General features: G+C 44.4%; 1 protein-coding gene across 4 annotated transcripts in view; it reads right to left on the reverse strand.

Moving 5' to 3' along the window:
* The window catches only part of LOC134342960 (aryl hydrocarbon receptor nuclear translocator-like), an 87,699-nt gene that overhangs the window by 35,874 nt on the left and 39,025 nt on the right, over positions 1-12,800 (reverse strand). For all 4 annotated transcript variants that reach the window (XM_063041706.1, XM_063041705.1, XM_063041703.1 and 1 more), the window contains exons 10-11: positions 7,028-7,104; positions 2,569-2,703 (exon numbers count right to left, since the gene is read on the reverse strand). In XM_063041706.1, coding sequence (XP_062897776.1) covers positions 2,569-2,703; positions 7,028-7,104 — 212 coding nt within the window. The remainder of the gene's footprint in view (positions 1-2,568; positions 2,704-7,027; positions 7,105-12,800) is intronic.

The raw sequence follows: 12,800 nt of genomic DNA on the forward strand, positions 1-12,800 counted from the left end.
GGTAATGCCACAAATGTAAGGGGGACTTCAATGTGCAAGGGAATTGGGAAAATCAGGTTGGTGTCGGATCGCAAGAGAGGGCATTTATTGAATGCCGCAGCGTGTGCTTGACCCTACTCGGGGAAAGACCATCTTAGATTGGGTGTTGTGTAATAACCCAGATCTTATTAGGGAGCTTAATGTAAAGGAACCCTCAGGAGGCAGTGATCATATTATGATTGAATTCATACTGTGATTTGAGAGGAAGAACCATAAGTCACATGTATCAGTATTGCAATGGAATAAAGGGAATTACAGAGGGATGAGAGAGGAGCTTGCCCCGGTCGATTGGAGGAGGATACTGGCAGGGATGATGACAGAGCAGAGATGGCTGAGTTTCTGGGAATATTTCACAAGGCGCAGGATAGATATGTCCCACAAAAGAAATTATTTTGAATTGGCAGCGGTAGGCAAACAAGGCTGACAATGGAAATTAAGTGATGCATAAAAGCCAAGGAAAGGGCATATAAGGTAGCAAAAGTGAGTGGGAAGTTGGATGATTGGGAAGCTTATAAAATCTAACAAAACGCAACTAAAAAAGGTACCAGAAGGGAAAAGATGAAATATGAGGGCAAAACTGTCAATAATATAAAGCAGGATACTAAAAGTTGTTTCAGTTATACAAAGTGTAAAAATGAGGTGAGAGTTGATATTGAACCACTGGAAAATGACGCTGGTGAGGTAGTAATGGGGGGACAAGGAAATGGCAAATGAACGTAATGTGTACTTAGAATCAGTCTTCACTGTGGAAGACACTAGCAGTATGCCAGAGGTCTGTGAGTGTCAGGGAGCAGGAGTGAGTGCCATTGCTATTACAAAGGAAAAAGTGCTGGCAAACTGAAAGGTCTTAAGGTGAATAAGTCACCTGGACCAGATGGACTACATCCCAGAGTCCTGAGAGAGGTTGCTGAAGAGATAGCAGATGCATTGGTCATGACATTTCAATAATCACTTGATTCTTGTATGGTCTCAGAGGACTGGAAGATTGCAAATATCACTCCACTCTTTAAGAAGGGAGGAAGGCAAAAGAAAGGAAATTATAGGCCAGTTAGCCTAACCTCAGTGGTTGGGAAAGTGTTGGAGACTATTACTAAGGATGAGGTTTCGGGGTACTTGGAGACTAATGATAAAATAAATCAAAGTCAACATGGTTTCTGTTAAGGGAAATCTTGCCAGACCAATCTGTTTGAGTTCTTTGAGGAAGTAACAAGTAGGCTGGACAAAGGGGAGGCAGCGGATGTCATCTACTTGGACTTTCAAAGGCATTTGATAATGTGCCACACGTGAGGCTGCTTAACAATATAAAATCCTATGGCGTTACAGAAAAGATACTGGCATAGATAGAGGGATCGCTGACAGGCAAGGAGCAGCAAGTGGAAATAAAAGGGGCCTTTTCTGGTTGGCTACCAGAGACTAGTGGTGTTCCTCAGGGGTCGGTATTGGGACCACTACTTTTCACATTGTTTGTCAATGATTTGGATAATGGAATTGATGGCTTTGTGGCAAAGTTTGTGGATGATACAAAGATGGGTGGATGGGTAGGCAGTACATGATTTGCAGCATGACTTAGACAAATTGGAAGATGGGCAAAAAAGTGGCAGATGGAACAGAGTTGGGAAAAGTATGATAATTCATGTAGGTAAAAGGAACAATAGTACAGACTATTATCTAAATGGGGAGAAGGTTCAAACATCAGAGGGGCAGAGGGACTTAACAGGTCCCCGTACAAGACTCCCATTGGATTAATTTACAGGTTGAGTCTGTGGCAAAGGCGGCAAATGGCACTTATTTCAAGGGGAATAGAAAAGCAAGGAGATAATGCTGAGCCTTTATAAGACACGAGTCAGGCCACATTTGGAGTACTGTCAACAGTTTTGGGCCTCATATCTCAGAAAGGACGTGCCGTCATTGGAGAGAGTCCAGAGGTGGTTCACAAGGATGATTCAGGAATGAAGGGGTTAAATATGAGGAGCATTTGGCAGCTTTGGACCTGTACTCACTGGAATTTAGAAGAATGTGGGGGGGGGGGCAGGGAGGTCTCATTGAAAGGACTAGACAGGGTGGATGAGGAGAGGATGTTTCCTATCGTGGGAGTACCAGAACTAGAGGGCACAGCCTACAAAATTGAGGGGCCACCTTTTAGAACAGAGTTAAGGAGGATTATTTTTAGCCAGAGAGTAGTGAATCTGTAGAATGCTCTGCCCAGACTACAATGGTGGCCAAGTCCGTGGGTATACTTAAGGCAGAAGTTGATCGTTTCCTGATCAGTCAGGGCATCAAAGGGTATGGTGAGAAGGCAGATGCATGGGGTTGAGTAGGATCCAGGATCAGCCATGATGGAATGGCAGAGCAGACTCGATGAGTTGAATGGCCTAATTGTGCTCCTACGTCTTATGGTCTTATGAACCAAGTAGCCCCCTTCTGCTTTGTAATAAGTCAGTCATGGGAGCAGCAAACTTTGCTATCGCTACAAAACGCACATCCGATTTTCCCTCAGAGGCTGTGAGGGAAATCAGAATAGGCACCTACCTGGGGCTGGTAGCCAATGGTTCCCAGACAGCGGTGGTCGACGAATGTGAAGGCGCCGTTGGGACTGTGCCGGGATAGGAACTCGGTGGGGAGGCTGTTACCTTTCATGTCTATGCAGCTGGGCGAGCTGGTAACCTGGATATAGATAGAGAAAGGAGGCAGAGATGAGTTATGTTAATCCACCACTAATCTATTACAACACACAAAAAATGATAGGGGAATTCAGCAAGTTGGCAGTGTTTATAGAGGGGAATAAACAGTCAACTCTTTGGTCTGCTGGATTTGACTATATAATTGTTACTTCCCTTCAAAAGTAAACTTATTGTCAAAGTACCAATGTCACCATACACCAGCGGTCCTCAACCACCGGGCCACGAGGAAACGATATGGTTTGGCGATATGAGTCAGCTGCACCTTTCCTCATTCCCTGTCATGCCCACTGTTGAGCTTGAATGCACGCGAGGTCATGACCTGCGTGTCATCCATGTCAGCGCGGGAAGGAGATCAACTCAAGCTTGCAAATGACGGCGGGCTGAAAAGTATGTTTGACATAACATCTCTGCCGGCATTCTGGATCAAAGTCAAGGCTAAATGTTCTGAGACAGTCAAGAAAGCACTGAAAACATTGCTTCCATTTCCAACATATCTCTGCAATGAATGCAACGAAAACCAAATTGCAGAATAGGATGGACACAAGGAACCCCCTTCGAGTATCGCTGTCTCCCATCACCGTGTTGTTGCAGGGAACAAGCCCAGGGCTCCCACTGATTCAGTGATATTGGAGTGTTGCAATGATTTTATATGTTCATATGGGGAAAATATGTGCTGTGTGTTTAATATCCAAACGTTACTTAAAATGTTATGATGCTATTGACTTATAAGTGACTTTTATAACCCTATAACAATTACAGCATGGAAACAGGCCATCTCGGCCCTTCTAGTCCGTGCCGAACACTACTCTCACCTAGTCCCACCGACCTGCACTCAGCCCATAACCCTCCATTCCTTTCCTGTCCATATACCTATCCAATTTTTCTTTAAATGATAATATTGAACCTGTTTCTGCCACTTCTACTGGAAGTTCATTCAACACTTACTTCAAGCTCCCCTGTCCTCCCCTGATAATTGACTTATCACTGTATTCATGCGAGGAAAATATGCGCTGTGTGTTTAATATTAAATTTGTTAGATAAACCCTTTTAGAAACAAAATTGAGTGTATTAGCTACTATCACCGATATTCCAGTTGTGATTAACAACCCCCACGCCCCCAAACAGAATCGCCAAAAACGATCTGCAGAAAAAAATCTACAGGTACACGCATGTGCACTGGTGCCCGCGCAAGGCTTCATGGTCATTGTAGTCTTTCTCTGGGTAAACACAACGTATCTGACTGCTACTCTTGTCCATTGGCAACCCTACCACCCAACAGCCCCCCCCCCGCCCAGTCCGCAAGAATATTGTCAATATTAAATCGGTCCGCAGTTCAAAAAAGGTTGGGGACCCCTGCCATATACAACCCCAAGATTCATTTTCTTGTGGACAGTCACAGTAACTAAAGAGACACAAGAGAATCAATGACAGACCTCACCCAACAGAATGGACAACAACCAATGTAAGAAAACAAAACTGTGCAAATACAAAAAGGAAATAATAATAATATTAGTAAATAAATAAACATCGAGAACTTGACATGAAGAGTCCTTGAAGGTGAGTCGATAGATTGTGGGAACAGTTCAGAGATGGAGTGAGTGAAGTCATCCCCTTTGGATTAGGAGCCTGATGGTTGAGGGGTAATAACTGTTCCTGAACATGGCGGTGTGAGTCCTCAGGCTCCTATACCTCCTTCCTGATGGCAGCAGTGAGAGGAGAGCATGGCCTGGATGGTGGGAGCCGTCGATGATGGATGCTGCTTTCCTGCAACAGCATTCCATGGAGATGTGCTCAATAGTAGGGTCAATAACTTTCTTATGTTTGTTTGTGATTTTATAAACTTGTAATTGTTCAATGTGTTTTTTCAGTGATTGCAGTTGCTTCCTTCTGGAACCAGCTTAGTTGCAGTGGCAGGTATCACATTACTTGAATGGGGGCTGCCTTATTGGTTGATAAAAGAGTTAATGTTAAAAATGTATAAAAGGGTTCACTTCCAGGGAGACTGCAGTGCACTCCGATGCAGCGGTTTCTATGGGGCCAACCAAAGATGGCATTGTCTTTCTTAAATGTACTTTTTGTTTTTACAATCACAAGACCCTGCTGGACATTAAGAATTTAAAGTACTGTAGGTCTACCAAATCAGCCAGTTGCTTGTTGGTGGAGAAAGTGAAGGAGCTACTGCCTGCGTCAGAGAGGTGTCGGAGTAAGTGTGCAGTGTGACAGCGAGTGAGCATCTTAGTCACTTGTGATCACAAGACCTTGCTGGACATTGTTAATGTGGAATGCTGTGGGTCTGATTCACTGGTTTATTGGCAAACGGTGGGGGGAGTTGCATCACTCATAGCGAGGACTAGGCCTCAAGCTGTGGTGTCACCTGTTTGCGGCCACCCAGGAGAGAGGCATTGAAGTCAGTGCGCTCCATCGGAGTACTGGAGGCGGTGTGGCATAGCGTACATGCTGGAATCAGTGCTGCCCTCCAATGTTCAGTCGGCCAAAGACAAAATGTATTGTGTTCGATTGCAGATTTCTGCAACATTCATGGACTCGGGGATTTGGACTGTATTTTTTTGTGTGACCGTATTTTACTGCTGTCGTACGTGTGCCTTGTGGAGTATATGATTGTTGGCATCGTGCTTTGCTCCTTGGCCCCGAAGTAATGCAGTTTCTTTTGGCTGTATTCATGTATGGTAGAATGACAATGAAACTTGAACTTCAACTTTAATGTACGAAAAGCATTTGATGGCTGTGGGCCTGGCTCACTGGAGTTTAGAAAAATGAGGGATGATCTCATTGAAACCAATCAAATATTGAAAGGCCTAGACAGAGTGGATGTGGAGAGGATAATTCCTATAGTGGGGGACAAGAGGGCACAGCCTCAGAATAGAGGGATATCCCTTTAGAACAGAGTTAAAGAGGAACTTCCTTAGCCAAAGAGTGGTGAATCTGTGGAATTCATTGCCACAGATGGCTGTAGAGGTCAGGTCATTGAGTATATTTAAAGCTGAGGTTGATAGGTTCTTGGTTAGTCAAGGCGTCAAAGGTTATGGGGAGAAGGCAGGAGAATGGGTCTGAGAGGAATAATAAAATCAGCCATGATGGAATGGCAGAGCAGACTCAATGGATTGAGTGGTCTAATTCTGCCTCTATGTTTTATGCTCTTAATTAAGCATTGCAATTTACTGTTGTCAGTAATTTGGTAAGAAGACCAACCCATGTTGGATCTCTTCACCAACACCCCCCCACCTCCAAAAAATAAGTTTATCCCTCATTCTTGATTCCCAAAGAACTTTGGATCAAAAACATCCAGGGTAACACACACAAAATGCTGGAATTCAGCAGCTTAGGTAACATCTATGGAGAGGAGTAATCAGTCGACGTTTCAGGCCGAGACCCTCCATCAGGACTGGAAAGGAAGGAGGGAGAAGCCAAAATAAGGTGGTGGGGGAGGGGGGGAATACAATCTGGCAGGTGATACTTGAACCAGGTGAGAGTGTAGGTCATGCTGGGCAGGGAGGTGGGGGGTGGTGAAGTAAGAAGCTGGGAGAGGTAAGGAGTTGAAGGAGGAGGAATCTGGTAGGAGAGAATAATGGACCAGAGGAGAAAAGGAGGGAGAAGGGGAATGAGAAAATAGCCTAATCTATTCCCCTTCCATATCACAATTTGAATGAGATATCCTTCAGGGTAATCAGTGAAACAGTAACTCGAAACAGTGACATAATGGTTAAGTGACCAGGCCAGCAGCCAGTTCTGCACTATTTAAAGAGTAAAGTTTAAGTCCCACTAATGGCAGCCGTAGAATTTACATTCAAGCAAATGAATAATACAGAATTTTTAAGATGTTAGATCTGAATGTTAACCACAAAATTACCACATTTTGAAACAAATTAGTGGCTGCCAATGAAGAAAAATTAGTCATTATTTGCTCTAGCTTCTGAGTAACTGCAATCTGGATGGTTCTTATCTGCTGGGATGAGGGGTGATTGAAGGTGGGTAATAAATGCTAACGGAGGGTCCCAATGAAGGGTCTCGATTCAAAATGTTGACTACTTATTTCCATCGATGATGTCTGAGTTCCTGAATTTCTAACATCTGCAGAATCCGTGTTAATAAATGTTAATGCTCACATCTCAGTGGTTTAATAAGTAAAATTCCCCCAATTAAAAACATCCTCCTTTGCTTCTTTCCTGTACCCTCCGTCCCTCACCCTCAGAATTCCTCCTTTCAGCCATTGGGATCTTCCAAGATGGAAGGGATGGCCAAAACAGGACACATCTCCAAAAGGGCTTTGGTGGGTGCTTGGATCTTACCTGTAGTCGGCCAATAGCCACCAGACAGAACTTGTTTCCCTGTCCCCCGTCTGGTTCATCGTCTGGTAACGTCACACCTGGAGAAGAACAGCAACAACACCTTAGTTCCAAGTTCAAAGAAAATTTAATATCCAGTTCCGGTTTAAAATGGCGCCAGTGAAACCCAGAGAATACTTATTGGCAGCAAGCAAAATAAAGAATACAACTAAATACTTTATTAATAACATATTTTATGGTAAACGATCACCTCAAACAATGGAGAGGTGAGGCAGAGGCAGAGTCCACCAAAGCCAAGAGCAAGGGTTTGATCAATCTAAACAACAGGCCAGTTTGCAAAGGTCGGGTGTGGGCAGAAACGTGGCGGTGTGGTCCAGCCCAGAATGTATCGAAGTGACAGGGCTCAGGTCCTACAGCAAGGAATGACCCGATCTTTGAACGATTTAAAAACGCCAGGCCGGATTGAAAAGGCAGGGTGTTGAGACCAGAGGCGAGGATTGGGCCAGTTCTGCTCGCTGCTCCATGACGTTTACTTAGCTCTGCGCTGAATTGAGGCCGTGGCCTGCTCTAGCTTTGTCTCTGTGGACTCACTTTCATTCTGAACGCTATTTTATATGAACCTTTATTGTTGGCACCATTTCTCTTTTTTTTCCTCTCTGCATATTGGGTGTTTGACAGTCTTTTTTTTAAAATAGGTTGTTTTGGGTTTCTTTGTTTTAGAAACATAGAAACATAGAAAATAGGTGCAGGAGTAGGCCATTCGGCCCTTCGAGCCTGCACCGCCATTTATTATGATCATGGCTGATCATCCAACTCAGAACCCAGCCTTCCCTCCATACCCCCTGACCCCTGTAGCCACAAGGGCCATATCTAACTCCCTCTTAAACATAGCCAATGAACTGGCCTCAACAGTTTGCTGTGGCAGAGAATTCCACAGATTCACCACTCTCTGTGTGAAGAAGTTTTTCCTAATCTCGGTCCTAAAAGGCTTCCCCTCTATCCTCAAACTGTGACCCCTCGTTCTGGACCTCCCCAACATCGGGAACAATCTGTAGGGAGACGAATCTCAAGGTTGTATAATATATACATACTTTGTTAGTAAATGTATTTTGAACTTTACCAAAGTACATACATGTCACCAGATACAAGCAGATTCATCTTCTTGTGGGCATGCTACCAATAATAAGAAAAAGTCCAATTGGTTGCCTGATACCAACTACAGTGGCTTTAAAGGGGGACTTAATTAGTTATTGGTATATTACTGTGATACAGTGGAAAAACTTTGTTTTAGAACATATAAATGTTTAGCACAGAATGGGCCCTTCGGCCCACAATGTTGTGCTGACCTTTTAACCTACTCCAAGATAATTCTAACCCCTCCCTCCTACCTAGTCATCTATTTTTATTTCATTCATGTATGGATCTAAATGACCCTGATGTATCTGCCTCTACCACCACCCCTGGCAGTGCGTTCCACTGTGTAATAACTTCTCTGTGTAATAAACCCACCTGACACCCCCCCCCATACATTTCTCCAATCACCTTAAAATTGCCATTGAGACTGGCCAATCCAAACTTATATCACTAAGATAGTACGAAGGGAAAAGCAATTACAAAGTGCAGGATAAAGTGTTACAGTACCAAGGAAGTGCAATACAGATAGACACAAGGTAAAGAGCCACGATGAAATAAACTGGGAAAGCAAGATTTCACCTTTCTTTGTTATTTATTTAGAAATACAGCACAGGACAGGCCCTTCTGGCCCAACGAGTTGCACTGCCCAGCAGTCCATCTATTTAACCCTGGCCTAATCACAGGACAATTTACAATGACCAATTAACCTACTAACTGATTGTCTTTGGACTGTGGGAGGAAACCAGAGCATCCAGAGGAAACCCACGCCTTTCATGAGAACATACAAACTCCTCACAGACAGTACTTCAATTGAGCTCTTGTACTCCGGAATGCCCTGACCTGTAATAGCTTCACTACTGTGGTACACCATATTTTTATCATTGACGAGTCTCATCACTGTGGGACAGAAACTGTCCCTGAACCTGGTGGTACACATTTCAAGCTTTTAAATCTTCTACCCAATGGGAGGGGGAAGGGAGAACATCTGGGATGGGTGGAAGTTTTGATTATGTTGGCTGCTTTCCCGGGTCAGCAAGAAATGTCAATTGTTGTCCTTCCGGTTGTTATTTTTCCAGGAATTGTTGCATAAGCCACAGTAACACCTTTGCTTCTGGTACATGTCGGTTTTGTGGAGTGTTGTTGGGAGCCACACTAATTCCAGGCACCCAGAAGACATTGCATCACATTGCTGCCTGATACTGGGTACTATGTGATGCTATTACAGCTCAGGGCATCAAGAGTTCAAAATTCAATCCCAATGTCCTCTAGTCCTTCCCGTGGAATGTTTTCTCCAGATGAACCGAGTACCAACCTACCCAGGCAGGAAGGCCACATGCACAAATACAGCAATTTAGCCAAGTGCTAAGCACCACATTCCCAGAGAAATGTGTGGGGTTTTCTCCAGGTCCTTTGAGTTCCTCCCACCGTCCGAAGACGTACCAGGTCGGTCAACTGCTCATTGTTAATTGTCCCGTGATTAGGTTAGGATTAAATTGCAGTTGCTGGGTGTTGCTGGGCTGTGTGGCTCAAAGGGCCAGAATGACCTATTCCATGCTGAATCTCTAAATAGAACTAAACAATGAGCTAACCATCACAGGATCAGCTCATCTCTGACCCAAACTGTATTTGGCAAGTTCAGTTAGTTAGCTATCTGCACCATGGATAGTCCATGCAGGAGGAGGGGGGTTGGGCATGGGACTACTAACCATACCCCATAAAAACTCAGAGCTACAGAAACGCCAACAGAAGCTCCAAAGACCTCATCCCTGACAGCGGAAGAGGCTTTGCTTAGAAGACATATGAGATCGTGTGGTGAAAATGGAAGCCACGGGGCTAATCAAAGTTCCTCAGCCCAAGGACAGAGGACTCTGGCGAGCTGCTGTCGGCAGCCAATGCCCCATTCGGGGTGATGGGCTTAGTAGAAGTTAGTTATCTGGGAAATGGTGATGCACAATTAGGAAAAAAGAAATTGGATTTTAAAAAAAGCCATGTCCTGTTACAATAACCAGGAAACGATTGCTTTTCTGGTTATCATTACAGGATTATTTTTAAAACTTTCAAAGATGGAAACATCCCAACCTTGCATTCAAGATTGTTCAATGTCATTTCCTGTACACAAGTATAAGGAGAACAAAATAATTGTTATTCCGGATCTGATGCAGTACAAAACAAAAGCACAAGAGATAAAGAATACACTAATAAAAAGACACACCGGAAATATAAATCCATTAGATAGCTTGTGTGTGTGTACATATGCATAGAATAGAACTTTATTGCCAAGACAAGAAGATTGTGGTGCTACTCCAGTCAGTGCAAATTTACAATGCATCTGGTACGGCTTAATTTTTTTTAAATTCCACATTTATATGCAACAAGAGACTTCGACAGTCCATAACATTCAAAGGTCATTGGCAAGCCAGGGTGTAGCATTATTCAGTTACACAACAGCCCTCGGGAAGAAGCTGCTTTTCAGTCTTACCGCCTTGGCCAAGATGCTTCTGTATCTCTTACCAGGAGGCAGGAGATTAAACCGTATCCAGGATGGGAAGGGTCTTTAATAATGTTACAAGTGCGTCGTAGGCATGAAGAGGTGTAGATTGTCTCCATGTCCAGCAGTTGAGACCTAATGATGTGCTGAGCCGTCCTAATCACCTGTTGGAGCGCTTTGTGATCTATCTAGCAGCAGCTAGAGAACCACACAGTCACTCTGTATGTCAGTATGCTCTCTATCACACATCAGTAAAAGTTGGCCAGCAATTTTTGGGGCGGATTAGTTTTCCTTAAGCTATTGAACCTTCTCCGCTCTTGAGGTTGTGTTGACGGACCAAGAGTGCTCCTCAGTGATGTACATTCCCAAAAACTGAAAACTAGAGAACCTAACTCACCATTTATGAATAGTTCATAGTCATAGTTTACTGATCCCGGGGGAAACTGGTTTTTGTTACAGTTGCACCATAAGTAGTTAAATAGTAATATGTAAATTATGCCAGGAAATAAGTCCAGGACCAGCCTATTGGCTCAGGATGTCTGACCCTCCAAGGGAGGAGTTGTAAAGTTTGATGGCCACAGGCAGGAATGACTTCCTATGATGCTCAGTGTTGCACCTCGGTGGAATGAGTCTCTGGCTGAATGTACTCCTGTGCCCACCCAGTACATTATGTAGTGGATGGGAGATATTGTCCAAGATGGCATGCAACTTGGACAGCAACCTCTTTTCAGACACCACCATCAGAGAGACCAGTTCCATCCCCACAACATCACTGGCCTTATGAATGAGTTTGTTGATTCTGTTGGTGTCTGCTGCCCTCAGCCTGCTGCCCCAGCACACAACAGCAAACATGATAGCACTGGCTTCCACAGATTCGTAGAACATCCTCAGCATCGTCCAGAAGATGTTAAAGGACCTCAGTCTCCTCAGGAAATAGAGACGGCTCTGACCCTTCTTGTAGACAGCCTCAGTGTTCTTTGACCAGTCCAGTTTATTGTCAATTCGTATCCCCAGGTATTTGTAATCCTCCACCATGTCCACACTGACCCCCTGGATGAAAACAGGGGTCACCGGTACCTTAGCTCTCCTCAGGTCCACCACCAGCTCCTTAGTCTTTTTCACATTAAGCCGCAGATAATTCTGCTCACACCACGTGACAAAGTTTCCTACCGTAGCCCTGTACTCAGCCTCATCTCCCTTGCTGATGCATCCAACTATGGCAGAGTCATCAGAAAACTTCTGAAGATGACAAGACTCTGTGCAGTAGTTGAAGTCCAAGGTGTAAATGGTGAAGAGAAAGGGAGACAAGACATTCCCCTGTGGAGCCCCAGTGCTGCTGAATAGTGGGGCTTGTTCAGGACCTCTTGCCTTCCTGAAGTCAATTATCATTTCTTTTGTCTTCTTGATATTAAATGATAAGCTGTGGCCAGCACCAATCTAACAGTTTCTTCCTTTCTATATGGAGAATCATTATTGTTTGTGATCAGGCCAATCACGGTTGTGTCATCTGTAAATTTCAGAATCACGTGCAGGAGTGCAGTCACAGGTGAAGAGAGTAGAGAAGTGGGCTCAGTACACACCCCTGCAGAGCACTGGTGCTCCGGGCCTGGGGTCGATGTGCACTTGCCTAGTTTCACTGTCTGGGTATAATTAGTGAGGAAGTCCAAGATCCAATTACAGGCTGATGTGCCGAAACCTAGATTGCGGAGCTTGACAGTCAGCTTGTTCGGTAGTATGGTGTTAAAGGCCAAGCTGTAATCAATGAAAAGCACCCTGATGTAGGTGTCGTGGTGCTCCAGATGTTCCAAGATAGCATGAACAGTGAAAGAAATGGCATCTTCAATGGATCTATTTATCCTGTAGGGAACCTGGTGCTAGTCCAAGGTAGTTGCAATTAAGTCCTTGATGTGGGACATTACCAACGTTGAAGCACTTGGCAAATATAGGAATGAGTGCCACTGGTCTGTAGTCACATTGTCGCAGATGTCTTGGAGATTGGAATAAGAGTTGCTGCTTTGAAGCTTGCCGGAAACGTAGCCTGGGACAGCGATAGGTCGCAAATATCCGTCAGAACTTCCGCCAGCTGGTTGGCGCAGTCCACAAGGAAAAGTCCAGGTGTGGCGTCTAACCCCACTGCTCTGCATACATTGACAT

This window comes from Mobula hypostoma, chromosome 2, assembly GCF_963921235.1.
Source record: "Mobula hypostoma chromosome 2, sMobHyp1.1, whole genome shotgun sequence".
In the NCBI taxonomy this organism is placed as follows: Eukaryota; Metazoa; Chordata; class Chondrichthyes; order Myliobatiformes; family Myliobatidae; genus Mobula; species Mobula hypostoma.